This window comes from Aquarana catesbeiana, linkage group LG04, assembly GCF_042186555.1.
Source record: "Aquarana catesbeiana isolate 2022-GZ linkage group LG04, ASM4218655v1, whole genome shotgun sequence".
In the NCBI taxonomy this organism is placed as follows: Eukaryota; Metazoa; Chordata; class Amphibia; order Anura; family Ranidae; genus Aquarana; species Aquarana catesbeiana.
This window is the reverse complement of record NC_133327.1, coordinates 479,024,094-479,044,802: the sequence shown is the minus strand read 5'-3', so window position 1 is coordinate 479,044,802 and position 20,709 is coordinate 479,024,094. Positions and strand designations below refer to the sequence as shown.

The 20,709-nt window shown below is 43.3% G+C and overlaps 1 protein-coding gene across 4 annotated transcripts in view; it reads right to left on the bottom strand.

Annotated features, from left to right (window-relative positions):
- MTR (5-methyltetrahydrofolate-homocysteine methyltransferase) overlaps nt 1–20,709 on the bottom strand; it is a 1,497,716-nt gene that overhangs the window by 1,449,836 nt on the left and 27,171 nt on the right. For 3 of the 4 annotated variants that reach the window (XM_073627630.1, XM_073627629.1, XM_073627631.1), the window contains exon 2: nt 457–671. The exons of the other annotated variant lie outside the window; for it this stretch is intronic. In XM_073627630.1, the coding sequence (XP_073483731.1) occupies nt 457–671 (215 nt within the window). The remainder of the gene's footprint in view (nt 1–456; nt 672–20,709) is intronic. 4 annotated transcript variants of the gene reach the window in all.

The following is a 20,709-nucleotide window of genomic DNA, read 5'->3' as shown; positions in this document are numbered from 1 at the left end:
GTTTTTCTCAGTTTGTCAAGAATTGTCTCACTGAACAATTAAAGGGGATTGCTCAGAGATGGATTAACTCTGTGTGGCAAGACTGGGCTCAAATGATAGGAAATCTTATACTCTACAGTATGATTAAAAAAAAATTTTGGGTTTACATCCACTTTAAGCAAGTTGTCTTCACCACATCTAGATGCCTAAATGTATGGGGTTGCATCCATGTGATAAGCTGATTAGCAATTTGTGTTACCAAGCAATTTAACTTGTGTACCTAATAAAATGTCCAGCGAGTGTATATACACACACACACACACACACACACACACACACACACACACACACACACACACACACGTGATCCTGCGCACAGCCACCGCCCTGTAGCAGTAAAACTGCTATAGAGTGGTTGGCAACTAGTTAAAGCTGCTAAGCAACCCTTTATAGATTTAATATTGCACTTTAAATTACCTTGTGGATTTTGTAGATTATGTCAGGCTGGGTGATGCTTAAAATATCATTATTTCCCTTTAAGGGTTTTCCATGTTCTGCAAATTCTTGCCCTCTGAAGGAATCTTCTGAGAGGGATTGCTGTTGGATCATGGTGCCCATCCCACCGTCCAGCACCAAGATTCGTTCGTGGAGAACAGATTCCAGTTCCTCATGGACATGACTCCGTGCAACAGCTACAATAATGAAAATGATATATTGATCATTTTTGCAAAGAGGAGGAAAAAAAAAAAAAAAAAAAAAAAACACTGAGTAATAAAATAGGTAAAGATAAATAACTTTACGAGACTGAATGAAAATGCACCACTTTTTTTTTCTATTTTCTTTAGAAAGCTGTGCATAGCCATCTAGCTCTAAGCTTCACCTTTTTGATATGAGCATGCATGTTATAGTAGGAGGGTGGAATAGAAGTTGAAAGCTGTACTAAAAACTGGTTTAACCTGCTACTGTAAAGCCAACCAGCAGTCTGCACAACCTAGGGTGACAATACTGCACGAGCAGAGGCTCAAGAGTTGACAAGGCAGGATCAACTGGAGAGAACTAAAGCGAACAAAAGCCTAGAGAGATGAAAATAATTTGAGAACTAATCTACTAATACTTTTGGAAAGATTATACATGATAAAATTTGAATTTCTTAATTGTCGGGGTGCATGTGTGGCAGAGGAAGATGGCTGCGTAATCTCTCCACTCCACCTGGGCAACACCTAAGCATCATAAGCAGGACTTCTATTAGAAACCACAGGGTCCCATACAGCCAAAGCTTCAGTTATGAATAAACACACTGAGTGATCAGCACCGATCACTCATTGTGTACCATTCAGGAAAGGACGGGGTTGGCAAATATAACTCTTCCCCCACTCTCCATCCTGAAGGATCCTATTGTGTACTTGCAGCTGCTGGCAGGAAGGGGAGGAGGGAAGCCAGCGTTGCGGGGGTGAGGGGCAAACAGGGGGGCCTGGGCAACATGGGGGAAACGTATGGTGCAGCGGAGGGGGCAATTACTGGAACCGATCTTTTGTATGGCTCTCTCTGCAGCAGCTGAAATCCAACAGGAGGAAGAAGCCAGCTTTCAGCTGCTGCAGAGAGCCATACAGGGGATTGGATGCCAGTAACTGCCCCCCCGCTGCACCGATCACCTTCCCTCATGATTCACCCTGCTGCCTGGGCCCCCCTGCTGGCCTGGGCCCCATACAGGACGACTGGTGGTACCCGGTGCAGAGATGAATCAGGTGTATAGCCTGGTATGCGGGGTGTGGGGGAAAACGTATGACCAGGGCCATAGCCCTGGTCATACGTTTCCCCCACACCCTGCATACCAGGCTATACACCCGCTTCACCTCTGCACCGGCCAGGCATGCAGCAGCAACCAAAAAAGGTAATGCACCTAGAACCCCCTCCACTCGTGTAGCAAATATGGTGCTGGACACCCCCACAGATCAGTAAACAGGCCTCAAAACCTCAATGGGTAGCAGCATGCAGCAATATCCCTCTGCACAGCCCTGAGGTACCTACAAGCACAATGGAGCCAATAGACACTGCTTTGCTGAAGAAATTCAGGGCCATTGTGAGAAGAAAAAAAAAAAAAAAAAAGTGGCAACAGCTGCCCACAAGTTATCAGTGGAGCTTGACCCTTTCGCTTCCAAGCCCTGCAATCCACTTTTAAACTCATGCAGCCAATTTTTTGCAATTTCTTACAGCTTTCAGTTTGTGAAATATCCCCCAATACATACATTTTCTGAAAGCACAGGACCAGCAGAATAAAAAGGAAGGTGCAACCAATTGTTTTAGGTCCTGTGATATTTGTGCAAATGTGCGTCAAAACAATAGTCTCACTAAAAATAGACTAAAATCATTATTAGCAAATGGTTTCAAAATTTATGCTAAATATAAAAGCTAAAGCTGTATTGCGTTAAAGTGGCTGTAACCCTAAAAGAGCCTTTCACTGGCAGCCCCTCTCCAATAACACACTCTAAAGCCTCACACACGATCAGATTTTCGTCCGGGAATTGTGTGATGACAGACCGTTTGCCTAAAATCCGACCGTTAGTAAGCTCCAGACGACAACTGTTGTCCAACTTTCCGCCGACAAATGTTGGATAGCAGGCTAGTAAATTTTCAGCGGACAACAATCTGTTGTCAGATTTGACCATCGTGTGTACACAAGTCCATCACACTAAAGTCCAAAGTACAAACACGCATGCTCGGAAGGACGAGTCGGAAGTGGTCGGTTTTATAAACTAGCGTTCGTAATGGAGAGTTAACATTCGTGACGTGGCAAATTATGAAATCTTGAAATGCAGTGCACACTCTCTTTAACGGGATAATGAAGCTGCTTTACTGGTGATCCTAACGGAGTTCTGCCAAACGTATTTTAAAGGGTTTTTTTTTTTTTTAAATAGTGATATCAAGATTATTATGCTTGTTTATTTTTTTGGGCAAGTTACCACAATACCATTATCCCGTAGTTTTTAATATCAAATGATACAACTATGTGGGTGTCCCTTGTTAATTTTACAAAAAGGTAAGGTCAACTTACTGATTCACTGCCCCCTCTGATAGCCCATTAGCAACATTTGAGGGTGGGGAGGAAATGGGTAGATGTTTGGTAGGTAACCCTCTCAACTTCCATGAGAGCTTTTTGCATAGATAATCTGGGATAATCAAAAATAGGAAAAAGTAGTGTTGGGACTTTAAATGGAGGCAGGCACCAAAGGGATGCTCGCCTCCATCCCATTCAATGGTTTAAAACAATTAAAAAAAAAAAAAAAAAAAAAACAGAAGTGGGACTTTAAATGAAGCACACAGCAGTACAGGAGTAAGGCCTCATGCACATGAGACGCTGGTGCAAACTCTGCTGAACACGTTTTTAAAAGCTGAAACCGGCGTTTAGAAACGCCGCGTTTAACCGCGTTTGCGTCTAGAAGCGTCTGCAGAGCAGAGAATGACATTGTGACCCGAATTTGGGGCCACATATCTCGGGGCCACTTGGTGCTATACCAAATTTGGGGTTCCTAGCACCAAGTGGCCCCGAGATATGGGGCCCCAAATTTGGTTTGTAAAATGTTCCTTTAAAAAACACTTATAAAAGCGGTACCGGCGTTTGGCCTCTGAGACGTGGAAAACTTTTGCGTTTGAACCCATTTTTTTGCTTCTGGAAAAACAAGGTTAAAAAAACGCAACTGCCAAAAAAAAAAAAAAAAACACCACACCACAAGGCTGTGTACATGAACACATAGGATAACATTTAACCAGTTGCCGACCGCCGCACGACGATGTACGTCGACAGAGCGGCACGGGCAGGCAAAAGGACTTACAGGTACGACCCCCGCCCCCCCCCGGTGCCTGCGGCGGTCGGCAAATCTCCCCCGGCGATCGGTGGAGAGGGGGAGGCCATCCATTCATGGCCCCCCCCCCGCGATCGCTCCCAGCCAATGGGATCATTTCCCTGCCTCTGTATTGTACACAGAGGCAGAGGAAATGATGTCATCTCTCCTCGGCTCGGTATTTTCCGTTCCGGGCCGAGGAGAGAAGACTGTAATGTGAGTGCACCAACACACACACACACACACACACACACACACACACACACACACACACACACACACACACACACACACACAGTAGAACATGCCAGGCACACAAAACACCCCGATCCCCCCCAATCACCCCCCCCCCCCCGTCACAAACTGACACCAAGCAGGTTTTTTTTTTTTTCTGATTACTGTATTGGTGTCAGTTTGTGACAGTTACAGTGTTAGGGCAGTGAGTGTTAGGCCCCCTGTAGGTCTAGGATACCCCCCTAACCCCCCCCTAATAAAGTTTTAACCCCTTGATCACCCCCCGTCACCAGTGTCGCTAAGCGATCATTTTTCTGATCGCTGTATTAGTGTCGCTGGTGACGCTAGTTAGGGACGTAAATATTTAGGTTCGCCATCAGCGTTTTATAGCGACAGGGACCCCCATATACTATCTAATAAATGTTTTAACCCCTTGATTGCCCCCTAGTTAACCCTTTCACCACTAATCACCGTATAACCGTTACGGGTGACGCTGGTTAGTTCGTTTATTTTTTTATAGTGTCAGGGCACCCACCGTTTATTACCGAATAAAGGTTTAGCCCCCTGATCGCCCGGCGGTGATATGCGTCACCCCAGGCAGCGTCCGATTAGCGCCAGTACCGCTAACACCCACGCACGCAGCTTACGCCTCCCTCAGTGGTATAGTATCTGATCGGATCAATATCTGATCCGTTAAGATCTATACTAGCGTCCCCAGCAGTTCAGGGTTGCCAAAAACGCAGTGTTAGCGGGATCAGCCCAGATACCTGCTAGCACCAGCGTTTTGCCCCTCCGCCCGGCCCAGCCCACCCAAGTGCAGTATCGATCGATCACTGTCACTTACAAAACACTAAACGCATAACTGCAGCGTTCGCAGAGTCAGCGATCGCAGGGATCAGGCCTAACAGTTTTTTTGGTAGCGTTTTGGTGAACTGGCAAGCACCAGCCCCAGGCAGCGTCAGGTTAGCGCCGGTCGCGCTAACACCCACGCATGCACCGTACACCTCCCTTAGTGGTATAGTATCTGAACTGATCAATATCTGATCCGATCAGATCTATACTGGCGTCCCCAGCAGTTTAGGGTTCCCAAAAACGCAGTGTTAGCGGGATCAGCCCAGATACCTGCTAGCACCTGCGTTTTGCCCCTCCGCCCGGCCCAGCCCAGCCCACCCAAGTGCAGTATCGATCGATCACTGTCACTTACAAAACACTAAACACATAACTGCAGCGTTCGCAGAGTCAGGCCTGATCCCTGCGATCGTTAACAGTTTTTTTGGTAGCGTTTTGGTGAACTGGCAAGCGCCAGCGGCCTAGTACACCCCGGTCGTAGTCAAACCAGCACTGCAGTAACACTTGGTGACGTGGAGAGTCCCATAAGTGCAGTTCAAGCTGGTGAGGTGGTAAGCACAAGTAGTGTCCCGCTGCCACCAAAAAGACAAACACAGGCCCGTCGTGCCCATAATGCCCTTCCTGCTGCATTCGCCAATCCTAATTGGGAACCCACTACTCCTGCAGCACCCGTACTTCCCCCATTCACATCCCCAACCAAATGCAGTTGGCTGCATGAGAGGCATTTTTATGTCCTCCCAAATACCCCTACCCAACGAACCCCCCCAAAAAAGATATCGTGTCTGCAGCAAACGCGGATAAAGGCGTGACACCCGCTATTATTGTCCCTCCTGTCCTGACAATCCTGGTCTTTGCATTGGTGAATGTTTTGAATGCTACCATTCACTAGTTGAGTATTAGCGTAGGGTACAGCATTGCACAGACTAGGCACACTTTCACAGGGTCTCCCAAGATGCCATCGCATTTTGAGAGACCCGAACCTGGAACCGGTTACCGTTATAAAAGTTAGTTACAAAAAAAGTGTAAAAAAAAAAAAAAAAACAAACACAAAACCCACACAAACAAAAATATAAAATAAAAAATAATAGTTGTCGTTTTATTGTTCTCTCTCTCTCTATTGTTCTGCTCTTTTTTACTGTATTCTATTCTGCAATGTTTTATTGCTATTGTGTTTTATCATGTTTGCTTTTCAGGTATGCAATTTTTTATACTTTACCGTTTACTGTGCTTTATTGTTAACCATTTTTTTGTCTTCAGGTACACCATTCACGACTTTGAGTGGTTATACCAGAATGATGCTTGCAGGTTTAGGTATCATCTTGGTATCATTCTTTTCAGCCAGCGGTCGGCTTTCATGTAAAAGCAATCCTAGCGGCTAATTAGCCTCTAGACTGCTTTTACAAGCAGTGGGAGAGAATGCCCCCCCCCACCGTCTTCCGTGTTTTTCTCTGGCTCTCCTGTCTCAACAGGGAACCTGAGAATGCAGCCGGTGATTCAGCCAGCTGACCATAGAGCTGATCAGAGACCAGAGTGGCTCCAAACATCTCTATGGCCTAAGAAACCGGAAGCTACGAGCATTTTATGACTTAGATTTCGCCGGATGTAAATAGCGCCATTGGGAAATTGGGGAAGCATTTTATCACACCGATCTTGGTGTGGTCAGATGCTTTGAGGGCAGAGGAGAAATCTAGGGTCTAATTTTTCAAATAAAAGAGTACCTGTCACTACCTATTGCTATCATAGGGGATATTTACATTCCCTGAGATAACAAAAAAAATGATAAAAAAAAAAAAAAAAAAAAAAAAAAAAAGCACCCCTGCCCCCCCTGCTCTCGCGCTAAGGCGAACGCAAGCGTCGGTCTGGCGTCAAATGTAAACAGCAATTGCACCATGCATGTGAGGTATCACCGCGACGGTCAGATCGAGGGCAGTAATTTTAGCAGTAGACCTCCTCTGTAAATCTAAAGTGGTAACCTGTAAAGGCTTTTAAAAATGTATTTATTTTGTTGCCACTGCACGTTTGTGCGCAATTGTAAAGCATGTCATGTTTGGCATCCATGTACTCGGCCTAAGATCATCTTTTTTATTTCATCAAACATTTGGGCAATATAGTGTGTTTTAGTGCATTAAAATGTAAAAAAGTGTGTTTTTTCCCCAAAAAATGCGTTTGAAAAATCGCTGCGCAAATACTGTGTGAAAAAAAAAAAAAATGAAACACCCACCATTTTAATCTGTAGGGCATTTGCTTTAAAAAATATATATAATGTGTGGGGGTTCAAAGTAATTTTCTTGCAAAAAAAAATAATTTTTTCATGTAATCAAAAAGTGTCAGAAAGGGCTTTGTCTTCAAGTGGTTAGAAGAGTGGGTGATGTGTGACATAAGCTTCTAAATGTTGTGCATAAAATGCCAGGACAGGTCAAACCCCCCCCCAAATGACCCCATTTTGGAAAGTAGACACCCCAAGCTATTTGCTGAGAGGCATGTCGAGTCCATGGAATATTTTATATTGTGACACAAGTTGCAGGAAAGAGACAAAATTTTTTTTTTTTTTTTTTGCACAAAGTTGTCACTAAATGATATATATTGCTCAAACATGCCATGGGAATATGTGAAATTACACCCCAAAATACATTCTGTTGCTTCTCCTGAGTACGGGGATACCACATGTGAGACTTTTTGGGAGCCTAGCCGCGTATGGGACCCCGAAAACCAAGCACCGCCTTCAGGCTTTCTAAGGGCGTAAATTTTTCATTTCACTCTTCACTGCCTATCACAGTCTCTGAGGCCATGGAATGCCCAGGTGGCACAAAACCCCCCCAAATGACCCCATTTTGGAAAGTAGACACCCAAAGCCATTTGCTGAGCGGTATAGTGAGTATTTTGCAGACCTCACTTTTTGTCACAAAGTTTTGAAAATTAAAAAAAGAAAAAAAAAAATTTTTTTTTTTGTCTTTCTTCATTTTCAAAAACAAATGAGAGCTGCAAAATACTCACCATGCCTCTCAGCAAATAGCTTGGGGTGTCTACTTTCCAAAATGGGGTCATTTGGGGGGGTTTGTGCCACCTGGGCATTCCATGACCTCCGAAACTGTGATAGGCAGTGAAGAGTGAAATCAAAAATGTACACCCTTAGAAATCCTGAAGGCGGTGATTGGTTTTCGGGGTCCCGTACGCGGCTAGGCTCCTAGAAAGTCCCACACATGTGGTATCCCCGTACTCAAGAGAAGCAGCAGAATGTATTTTGGGGTGCAATTCCACATATGCCTATGACCTGTGTGAGCAATATATCATTTAGTGACAACTTTGTGCAAAAAAAAAATAAATAAATAGTCACTTTCCCCCAACTTGTGTCAAAATATAAAATATTCCATGGACTCAACATGCCTCTCAGCAAATAGCTTGGGGTGTCTACTTTCCAAAATGGGGTCATTTGGGGGGGGGGGGGGGGGGTTGTGCCATCTGGGCATTTTTTTTTTTTCAAATATAAATTTTATTAATTTTTTAAACAGTAAATCAACATATAAGACATGTTACAGTGTCTCACAACATTGGCTTATGTTCACAGGAAAGTATATAACTCAATATTGCCAAATACCTCTATAAAAGTATATAAGTGAGTACTTAGTACTTATGTTAGATAGTAGAAAACATATGTTAGCTGTAACTGAGCATACTATAACTAATTTTGAGTATTGCTTCTGTATATTTTTATGTCTGGTGGAATCCTGTGTTCCTTACAATCCACTTCAGTGCAGATATATGCAATGATCTCAGCAACACCAGAATTCTTGCGGAAAGAAAAATAGGATAGAACTGACTAGAAAAGGATAGAGAGAAAGAAAAAAGGTTATAGAAGGGAATACCAGAGGGGAGGGGAGGTGTGTGGGGGGGGGGGGGGGGGGGGTGGTGAGGGGGTGGTCTGTGAAACTAGTATCTCCAGGTTCCTCATCTGAAACATCTTTCTTATAAGTATTTGGTCAAGTAGTTAGCATAGCCTGCCCTTCATCTGAATATATAAATATGTTCCAGTGTGTCCAGGCCCTGAGGTGCTGTTCCTGTTTGTTCTGTGCCGTTAGGACTAAGTCCTCCAATCTCCTGGTCTCCTCCACCCTGCGCAGCCACATTCCCACTGTTGGTGGTGAAGTTTTTTTCCACATCAGTGGAATGCAGGACTTGGCTGCGTTTAGTAAGTGTCGTATTATTGATTTTTTGTATTTCTTTGGCGGAATAGAGGAGACATGCAGCAGTATGAAAGCTGGATTGTCATTCATCGGATATTCCGTAAATTTCTGAGAGATCGTTCGGACTGTTGTCCAAAAGTGTCGCAACAGAGGGCAAGACCAAAAGATATGGAGAAGCGTCCCCTCGGCAGAAAGGCACCTCCAGCATCTGAGGAACTAGGGAATATCTTGTGTAATCTATCGGGGGTATAGTACCATCTGGTTAATATTTTATAATTGAGTTCCTGAGTCTTCGTGCAGATGGATGATTTCAGAGAGAATCTAATTATCAGTTGTTTTTGTGTGTCTGTAAACTTGCATTGTAAGTCCGTTTCCCATTTTTTTATGTGTGTCAGTTCTGGTTGTTCTACAGGGGTGTTAAGCAAGGTATAGATCTTAGATAAAACTTGGGGTAGAACTCCCTAGTCTCTGCAGTAGTCTTCAAAAGTCGTCAATTCCCGATTAAAGTGCATTGGATTTGGGATAGAATGCAGAAAATGATGTAGCTTTAGTGCTTCCCAAAATGGTAGTTTGAATTGACCACTAGCATCTGTGAGGGATTGTAATGATGGCCAGGTATTATCTATTAGAAAATGTGCTGCTCTGTCTATTCCTGATGATGTCAATGTCTTATAACCCTCCTGTCTCAGACCAGGTGTAAAGGCAGGGTTGCCAAGTACAGGGAAGAGAGGGGAATCGTTAGTGGATAAGAGGTTTGCTGTCATTGCGGTTGCTCCAATCCGTAGGGTGGTGCCGATGATCGGATGAGACTAACTGTGGAGAGATCTGGTCGTAACACCAGATTGCCCCTTTTAGTGTGGGGTCAGACTGTGCCTGTTCTAATCGTGTCCACTGTTTATTTTTATAGTGACGGTTCCAGTCGATTATTCGTCCGAGGTGAACCGCTGTGTAATACTTTTTCAGGTCTGGGAGGGCAATTCCTCCAAGATTTTTAGGCAGCGTTAAGTAGCTCCTACGTAGCCTAGGTCTTGAGTGTGCCCAGATAAATCGGGTAAATAATGAATGTGTTTGTTCAAAATATTTAGGTGGGATTTTAATTGGGAGGGCCTGGAACAGGTATAGGAACTTCGGGAGTATCGACATTTTAAGCAGGTTGCACCTGCCGAACCATGAGTGAAGTCCCTTACACCAGTCCTGAAGCAGTAAACGGGTCTCAGTTAGTAGGGGTGGGAAGTTGAGGTCAAAGGTACGTTTTAAGTCCTTTGGGATCATAGTTCCAAGATATTTAAGAGAGTTCTCTGACCATTTAAATCTAAACTGTGATTTCAATGAGTCCATTCTGCCTGGTGGGATATTTATCCCCATTGCGGCCGATTTGTCAAAGTTTATTTTCAAATTAGCCAGGGCTCCATATCTGTCAAACTCCCTGAGAAGATTTGGTATTGAGATCATTGGGTTGGAAAGGGAGAACATGAGGTCATCTGCGTATGCAGAGATTTTATGTTGAGTACCCTCCACCATTACTCCCGATATGTCCGGGTTCAAGCGAACCGTGCACAAGAAAGGTTCAAGGGATAGGGCGAATAGCAATGGGGAGAGTGGGCAACCTTGTCTAGTACCATTAGTTATTGTAAATGGATCCGAGAGAATCCCGTTTGCCTTGACCTGAGCCGTAGGTATAGTGTATATACTCGAGATCCACTGTAGCATTTTACTCCCCAAGCCTATCTGTTTGAGGACTGCTGACATGAAGCCCCAGTTGACCCGGTCAAACGCCTTCTTAGCGTCTGTGCTGAGAAAGACACTTGGGGTTTTCTGTTGGGTAGCTACGTGAATAAGATTTAGTACTTTTGTGGTGTTATCACGTGCCTCTCTTGTGGGAATGAATCCTACTTGATCGGTGTGAATTAGAGCAGGCATAAATTGGGTTAATCTATTGGCTAACACTTTTGTGTATACTTTAGGATCTACATTTAAAAGGGAAATGGGTCTATAGCTGCCACAAGCAGCTGGATCTTTGCCTTCCTTTAGTATTATAGAAATATGAGCCCTCAGCGTATCTCTAGGGAAGGAAACCCCCTCGTTTAGGCCATTAAACAGTCGCACCATATAAGGGCCTAGAATAGGTTGTAGGGTTTGGTAATATTGCAGGGTGAGCCCATCTGGGCCCGGAGCCTTGCCTGGTTTAATGCCTTTCACTGCCTGTTGTATTTCTTCTAAAGTGATGGGCTCTTCTAGTTCTGCTCTGTTCTCTGGTGTCAATTGGGGAATCTGAGATGAGATGTATTCCTGTATTTTCGTGTCATTGGGGGGTCTAACAGGAAGGTTATAGAGAGAGGTATAATAGTTTCTAAATTCTCCTGCAATCTGCATTGGTGTATTCTTCTTCTGCCCTGTTTGATCTATTATCTGAGGGATATATGTGTTAAGTCTTAGATTCTGTACTGCTTTGGCAAGCAATTTCCCACATTTGTTCCCTGATTCGTAAGAAAGTTTACGACATCTTTGTAGTGCTGCCTTGGCCTTATATTGTAGCAGCTCTACTGTTTGTTTTCTTAGTGTCATCAGTTCTGCTTCTAGGGATGTGGTCGGTGTTGTCTTGTGTTTTGTTTCTGTAACCTGTATCTATTGAAGTAATTCTAGTAGTAAATGTTCTTTCTTTTTTAATACGTGCCCCATGTTTGATGAGCACTCCCCTCATCACTACCTTGTGCGCTTCCCATAGGATGCCCGGGTCACAGTTGTCGGTGTCATTGGTCCGGAAATAGTGTCTCAGTTCATTCTTAATATCTGTCAGAACTTCTGGTGTTTGCAGTAGACTTTCATTACCATCTGGGCATTTTATGGCCTTCAAAACTGTGATAGGTAGCGAGGAGTAAAATCAAAAATGTACGCCCTTAGAAATCCTGAAGGCAGTGATTGGTTTTCGGGGCCCCGTACGCGGCTAGGCTCCCAAAAAGTCCCACACATGTGGTATCCCCATACTCAGGAGAAGCAGCTAAATGTATTTTGGGGTGCAATTCCACATATGCCCATGGCCTGTGTGAGCAATATATCATTTAGTGACAACTTTTTGTAATTTTTTTTTTTTTTTTGTCATTATTCAATCACTTGGGACAAAAAAAAGGAATATTCAATGGGCTCAACATGCCTCTCAGCAATTTCCTTGGGGTGTCTACTTTCCAAAATGGGGTCATTTGTGGGGGTTTTGTACTGCCCTGCCATTTTAGCACCTCAAGAAACGACATAGGCAGTCATAAATTAAAGGCTGTGTAAATTCCAGAAAATGTACCCTAGTTTGTAGGCGCTATAACTTTTGCGCAAACCAATAAATATACACTTAGACATTTTTTTTACCAAAGACATGTGGCCAAATACATTTTGGCCTAAATGTATGACTAAAATTGAGTTTATTGGATTTTTTTTAGAACAAAAAGTAGAAAATATCATTTTTTTTCAAAATTTTCGGTCTTTTTCCGTGTATAGCGCAAAAAATAAAAAAACGGCAGAGGTGATCAAATACCATCAAAAGAAAGCTCTATTTGTGGGAAGAAAAGGACGCAAATTTCGTTTGGGTACAGCATTGCATGACCGCGCAATTAGCAGTTAAAGCAACGCAGTGCCAAACTGGAAAAAGTGCTCTGGTCAGGAAGGGGGTAAATCCTTCCGGGGCTGAAGTGGTTAATGGGTTCAGAGGCAGTTGAAAAGTGTCCTACTGCCTCTGAACGCGAGTTTAACAGCGTCTCGTGTGCATGAGTCCTTAGTCAAGTGACTAAAAAATAAAAATAATAATAAATTTGGTATAATTCATGGTATGTAAAAAACATTTTGGGCATCCAACCTCTAAAAATGCTATGGACAGCAAGTCTCTATATAATAAAACCATGGATTCATTTTATATAAAATTACACAATAAGTCATAATCCGATGTCAATAAAGCATAGATTATGACTATACGGTTACTCCTAGACAAAATTCACCCTCTACTAGGTCAACCCCCACTGCGCCTTGGATACTTCACCTAGATGGTGCTACACATCCGGTGAAATAACACCTACCTATAGCTGCCACTTAATATATGAGACAAACATGAAATGGAATTTAAATCTGTACTGAGTGATAAACCATCACCCCCGTGACAAAATTAAATTGTGGCGCTCTCTCCAATGGATTTAATCACCTCCTATAGTGAAAAATAAAAAATCTAAAATCTAAATCTAACCATCACCCTATTACTGGTGTGTATCTAAATAGCAAAAAACTGTACAATAGATATAGGGTAAATAACCTGTTGATACTTTTTTCAATGAACACATTGTGAGGGTAAGTGAAAATAATAGTAACACCAAAATACCTAATACATGACGTGATTCAGTGTTAATATTAATCAGATGCTGCTATATCGACTCAATATCCATATAATAAACTATAAAAAATAAGTATACAATCTATAAATATAAATGCATCATAATAGTGTCCGTGATGGTAATCAAAAACAACATATAATGTGCAACAACAAGTCCTTCTGTTGTAAGAATGTGAGTTCTTCTAATAGGATCTTCCACCACACCTCTGTGCTCAGTGACCACTCTCCCTATGGACAGCCACTCACCAGCTCCTCATGCCTCCACTTTCGTATGAGGCTAAAAAGGCATAGATGACTGCTGCTACTGGCAAGGGTTTAAACCATGTCCATCCAGGAGGCTCGTTCTAGAGGTCGACCGATATATCGGCCGATATTTGGCGTTTTTTACTTAATCGGCATCGGCCGATTGTGCTGATAAAAAAGGCCGATATAACTTCAGCCGTGACTTGCAAATGACTTCTGTAATAGAAGTTAATGCAAGTTTCCCTAAGTTATCTGTGGAGAGGATTCTCCCCTCCTCTGGGCAGCCTGCCAAGTCTGATAAGAAGATACATTTGTATCTCTTTCAGGTTCTTTTTATCAATAGACTGAACTCCGTGTGTAGAAGTTTTCAGTTTAACCATTTAAAGACTAAATCTTTTCTGACACTTGTTGCTTACAAGTAAAAATCCTGTATTTTCTGCTAGAAAATCACTTAGAACCCCCAAACATTATATATATTTTTTTAGCAGAGACCCTAGGGAATAAAATGGTGATTGTTGCAATATTTTATGTCACACGGTATTTGCGCAGCGGTCTTTCAAACGCAATTTAAAAAAAAAAAATACAGTAATGAATTGAAAAAAAAAAAAAAATAAGCAGTAAAGTTAGCCCATTTTTTTTCGTCCAAAAGTTTTGATTACCTGTTTTTGTGTATTTATTATTTAAGATAGTTTTTTTTTTTTTTTAAGGTTTTTTTTCTAAATTATACATACAAGTGAACTGATTGAAGGTTTGTTTTGTTTAATGTTTAAATGAAAAAAAATTTCTGTATTACTTAAGGCTGCTTTCACACTGGAGCGGGCAGGCGTTGATGGTAAAACGCTGCTAGTTTTAGCGGCGCTTTACCGTCATTTTAGAGGCGCTATTCGGCTGCTAGCGGGGCGCTTATAACCCAGCTAGCGGCCGAGGAAGAGGTTAAATGCGCCCCTGAAGCGCCGCTGCCAAAACGCTTTGCAGGCGCTTCGGCAGCGGTGCGCATTCATTTCAATGGGCAGGAGTGGTGGAGCAGCAGTATACACCGCTCCAAAGATGCTGTTTGCAGGACTTTTTTTTACATCCTGCCAGCGCATCGCCTCAGTGTGAAAGCACTCGGGATATCACACTGAGACTGCAGGGGAGCCGTTTTACAGGCAGTTTACAGGTGCTATTTTTAGCCCAAAAGCGCCTGAAAAACGCCCCAGTGTGAAAGGGGTCTAACTGTTAGATTTTATGAGATGAAGGGAAAAAAGAAAGGAAAAAAAAAATCGGCCAAATATATCGGCCCAAAAAAATCGGCATCACATATCGGCCATCGGCCACCGCGATTTCTAAATATCGGCATCGGCATCGGCATCGGCCAGAGAAAAACCCATATCGGTCGACCTCTAGCTCGTTCCATATAAAAATTAAAAAAAACTTCCAATAGTGTAATAACGTAAAACACTTTAATGATTCACACTGCAAATTACACTTCAACAATTCCACTCACATTGTGTATAAAACAAAACAGCACAGCAAACTCCACAGCAATCCGTCCGATATAATATCAACCAACAGCTGAGATAAACCTCCTAGGGGGTATGCGGTCACAGCGGACCCTCTAATCGCCAGCGCTCAAAGTGTCTCTCACCCTCTCGCCGCTTGCTTCGTAGATGGGTATAGCTGCCTTCCCCACTGAGTTAACCAAACAGCCAGCTTCTTCCTGTCACTAGTACGTGGTGTTCCTATTCTTACGGCCACGCCCCCGACATGTTTCGATACGCCTGTACCTTAATCATGGGATAGGCCGTTCTGGACATCCATCACCCCTTATATTCCCTCCTATCTCCAATCGAAATGAAGACGCCTAAGTGCGCATGCACGCCTCCATATTCGACGGCCAATCGAATGTTCCCCGTCGGAAATAAGGGCACCCTAGTGCGCATCTCTCTATCCAGCGTCTGCGCTCTACGAGTGTCCCCGTGACCGCAAATCCCCGCTAATATACACAACACAGCTCATAATGTAGCTGCATACTCTGGCACTGTGAGATTAATCCCTCCCAGCCGTCATAGATGGTGGGCTGCCAGATAACGCTGTTATACCCTGACATGTCAAAAAAACATATCCTTTACCTTTCACATATTGCAGCGATTCACATATATAAAGACATGTGTCAACCTTAACATCTCTATGCTTATTAACCCCACTTATCAACATATATGGGTTAGACAACCACATACTAAGATATATTAAAAGCATCATTAAAAAATCTTCTAACCATTGCTGTGGTGAGAAAATTGATAAATTTCAAATAAATTATATTGCGTATATAGAAAAAAGAAAAACAAGAGAAAAAGAAAAACAAGAATGGCTGAAACACATCATTTAAAACCCCAACCTTAACCATTAATAAAGGATGGGAAATGTATTCTACTACAATCTATAAACTTAATAAAAACTACACTGCCGATTGATCTGCCCCTAAGTTCAATAGTCAATAAATGCTCATATTAATTATTAATAAAATATTCACGGAATAATAAAAATCCAAAAATTTAAAGATTTAAAAATTACTAAAATAATTCCACTCGTAGCAGCATGAGTGAATATATGAAATATAGGACCGTGTAGTCTACCTCCAGAGAATGTCTAAAAGTCATTTAAAAAACAGTTAAGGTCTAATTCAATATTGAGGCCTCTCGGAGTTAAACTCTTAAAAAGAAATATCCATTCCGTTTCTCTCCATGATAGGTCCCTCACTCTGTTGGAACCCCTCCAGGACGAATGGACCACATCGATACCGCAAAATTGTAACAGTGAAGGGTCTTGTTGATGTTTGATCTCGAAGTGCATGGATACGCTGTGATACTTGTATCCATTTTTTATGTTGGTGAGGTGTTACTCTGCTACTACAGCGGGAGCAGGAGGGACCCGAGACCTCCCTTTGATGTTGGCCGGGAGTCACGTGACCGGCCTGACGCTCGGCACCTCCCACTGTAGCCTTGGGTCGTAGTAGCAGAGCAGCCGGGAGTCACGTGACCGGCCTGAAGCTAACTGGAAAAATAGGATTTTTATTACAGCTTACCTGTAAAATCCTTTTCTTGGAGTACATCACAGGACACAGAGCAGCATAGTAATTACTATGTGGGTTATAGGCCACCTTCAGGTGATGGACACTGGCACAACCAAGACAGGAAGTCCCCTCCCTATATAACCCCTCCCATACCAGGAGTACCTCAGGGTTTGTAGCAAAGCAAAATACATATATCCCAAAAAGAGGGGAGGGACCTGAGTCCCGTGATGTATTTCAAGAAAAAAAATTTACAGGTAAGCTGTTAAAAAAAAAGGGTACTTTTCCCACTTGAAATTTTTTGGATGCATTTGTCCAAATCACCCCCGAACAGCCGCTCCCAGTTAAATTGAAAACCAGCCAGAAGTTTTTTGCATGGCGCCTTGGCTGACCAATTTTTTTACCACAGGATCCTGCGCATATGCACTAGCAAGAGCGTAAGGCGTGATGCCTAATGAAAAGAATCCTTAGCAGCTCGGCTAAGTCCGGAGCCAGCTGAATAGGAACAACCTGGAGAACCTGGTCTTTTAGGGATTGACAAATGCCTATTGCTGCAACTGCAGGTTTAGTTACTGCACCTGCCAAGGAAAAAGGTTTTTAACAAGAATTCCAACCTTTTATGCGTTGGATCCCTAAACATTTGAGCATTGTCTACGGGACAAGTCAAACTTATTCACACAGGATATAGCAGCATCAATTGCCGGTATACTCCATTTTTCGGTGAATTTTTCCTCCATGGGATAAAGTGCTGAAAACTTTTTAGGAGGGAGATAATGCCTATCTGGGTGATCCCACTCAGCATATACAAGTTGCTCCAGCAATGGATGGACAGGAAAGGCATGTAGAGCCTGAGGGGGTTTTAGAGAACCCAAAGAATAAACAAGCCTTCCGGCTGACTCCGCTATGGGCAGCTTGAATGTGGAACAGACTATTTCTGTAAGGGATTGCACCAGCAATTTTTCAGATTGTGAGGCTGAAAAGGGTTCTTCTACAGTTGATTCCTTAGAAGAGGAATCATCAGTCCGTCCCTCCTCCCGATCCCCTAAGGGTGACTCATCCTCCTCTGCCCACTGCTCCCTTGTTAGAGGGCCCAGGGCGGGGGAGGGGGATCTATTGTGTTTTCTCCCACTCTGGGAAGAAGATGCGATTAAAGCAGCTAACCTTTCTTCTAACCCCACCAGGGCTGAGGACAAAACATCTTTAGTAACTAATAGGGGCTGAAATGTTGGACACAGCTGCAACACCTAACAGTCCCAATGGCTCACCCTGGCCAGCCACTTCTGGTCTCTCCAGGGAGGATGGCACTGTGGAAGGGTGACTAGTATCCTCAGAGCCTAAAGGTGATGCCTTTGGTCCCTTCTTTGAGGTGTTTGTACCCTCTTCTTGGAAGGCATAGTCCTAAGCACAAAAGAACAGGTACTTAGAAAAAAAAAACGCGCCCACTGCTGAGCTATAGTCCAGCAATTAAATGCTGCTATTAATGCTCAGCCTGATGCTGAGTTAACGTGTCCTGGGAATGCCTGCATACACCAGCTTACATGTCCCAGTCTGCTCCTGTGTCCCTCCATTAGCCAGCTGTATTTCACAAGAGGCTTATAAGGACTCAACAGGCATGCCCTATGTGGACGCTGAGCCACACACATGCCGCGCTAAGCCATGCCTTTCTCCCTCCCCTCTTTTTCAAAGGCTAATTTACGCACGGGCGCCGTTCAGAGTGGATCCGTTGTGGAGGGAGAAGGAAGGAGGAGGAAGAAAAAAAAAAAAAAGGAAGAGGAGGAGCTGCTGTGACCCGTGTCATGGGACACCAAAGAATCCATCCCTCAAATATCCTCCTGGTGGCTGAGGCTGACCCCTGGAGGAAGCATGGCTGTCTCCTGCTGACACCGAGCGAGATACTGGAGGAGCATGAACAGGTATGAGCTTTCACACCCTCTAGTGATGAAACCTAGGCATGACAACATTTACTCAAAGAAGAAATCCATAAGTGAACTTGGAGTCCCTTTTGGAAACTTCACTTACCTTTTCCCGCCGCAGGATTCTGCTGGTAACCAGACAAACTCAACCTTCACCAATCATGGCGGGCTATGTTAAAAAAACTAAACAAAAAAAACTCCACAACCCTTCAAGGACGGGGTCCCTTTTTAATTGGGGGTCCACTCCCTTGGACCTGTATAGCACCATGCCAGAAAAAAAAAAAAAAAAAAAACACACCACACACACCTTTGGTATTAAATGCATGACCAAAGAACTAGGTCCCAGGGTCCAGCCCTCCAAGAGCAGCGTTACAGGCAAAACCTCGGCCTTCTTTCCTCAAGGCCCGAGTACCATCCACTTTGGCCTCAAATGGTGCTTTGAATGGATCCGGTTGCATAGCTTGTTTGATCCAGTAAGGATCCTTCCAGTGGAGCTTTTTCAAAGCACTTCTTTAACTGTGACCAACACCTTAGACACTGGCGAAAAAACTGAGGGGGCAGCTTCGACAGCACAAGCATTGTGCTGTTTAATCTGCTATAAGGGAACAGGATCTCTCTTTTTTTGGGGTTAAACATTTTAATACCAAATAACTGTACATTTTAAATTTTGTCTGTTAAATGGTGAAACCTCAGGAAACGCAAAAAAACAAAAATCTGCTACTGATTTTTTTTTTTTGACCCCACAATAATTGTGCAAAAGTTATCAAATCACCATTTTCACAAAAAATACACTAAAATCATTATTAGCGCACACAAACCCAACATAACTTACAAAATTCCTGCGTCCTATTCATGTCAATTGGGATGCAGCCGCTGTACAGGCATAGCTGCAGCTCCCAGTCTGACATCCGAGAGTAGGTGCATGGCCCTGAAAGCAAACAGTGAGAGCTCAGGAATATGCACCCGGACATCAAACTGGAAGCAACGGCTGTGTTCTTATGTGAAGTTGCTACATCCCAAATTACATCAATAGGACTGCCTGCACAAGGCTTTTTCTTTGCAAAAATCAATATATAATTTTCATTAGAGGTAAACACTGCCTCACAGGGATCTATGCTGTAGTACGTCCTGTGTGAACGCGCTTTTTTTTTTTTGTACATTTTTGGGGGGGCGGCAAGATGGGGGGGCTCTGGTGCGATCAGGGCTCAAAAAATAAATAAAATGTCCCTAATGTCTCAAACACCCCTGGAGGTCTCTTCTTTGAGACAGAAAGTGACGAAAGACAGTCCTCAGTACCTGTCTGCAGCCTCAGTTGAACTGCATATAAGACTCCTATTCATTCACAAACAGAAGCATATTAAACAATATACTATACTTCAGTAATGAACACGGAAGCGAACGGTACAGATTTCTCACTGTTATTTGAGGGGAGGGGCTCACTGGTCAACAGGAAGATTTACAAAACAGGTCACAAAAGGGACAATGGATCGCCTGAAACTATCACTGACCTCAAGGCACTGCACTTTGAGTCAAGAACTGGACCCAAAAAAAATTCCCTTGAAAGGCTTGAATTTGACCGGATCCAGCGTGCGATGGTGGTTGAAGGAAAGATTGAATAATGTATCAGCTGGCCTGCCTGTGGGCCCACCAAGGTATGCAATTATCAAATCGTACTAAAGAAATTGCTGCAGGCCGATACAAACCGCCCACCTTTAACAAACCTCAAGCGAAGAAACCTCAAGCCCGACTTCCAAATTCTTCAAAGCCGGGGTAATAAATACCATTGGGGGACTCTCATTTAAGCTTTTCTTCACATACAGGACTGTCATCAAGCATCCTCTGGCTGATTTAAAAAAAAAAAAAAAAAAAAAAAGACTTTCAAGAGTAGGGCTTGGAAATTCCTACCCCCTCTACAAGCTTTCCAGGCCTCAGTGCCCAACACAACTGGCTCAGGTCTTATCTTCACTATTCACTCCAGCGGGCCGCAAGAGACTACCCTTGCAGAATTTCCAGGACTTCTCATCAGGAGGAGTATACTTTATATACATTGCCTAGT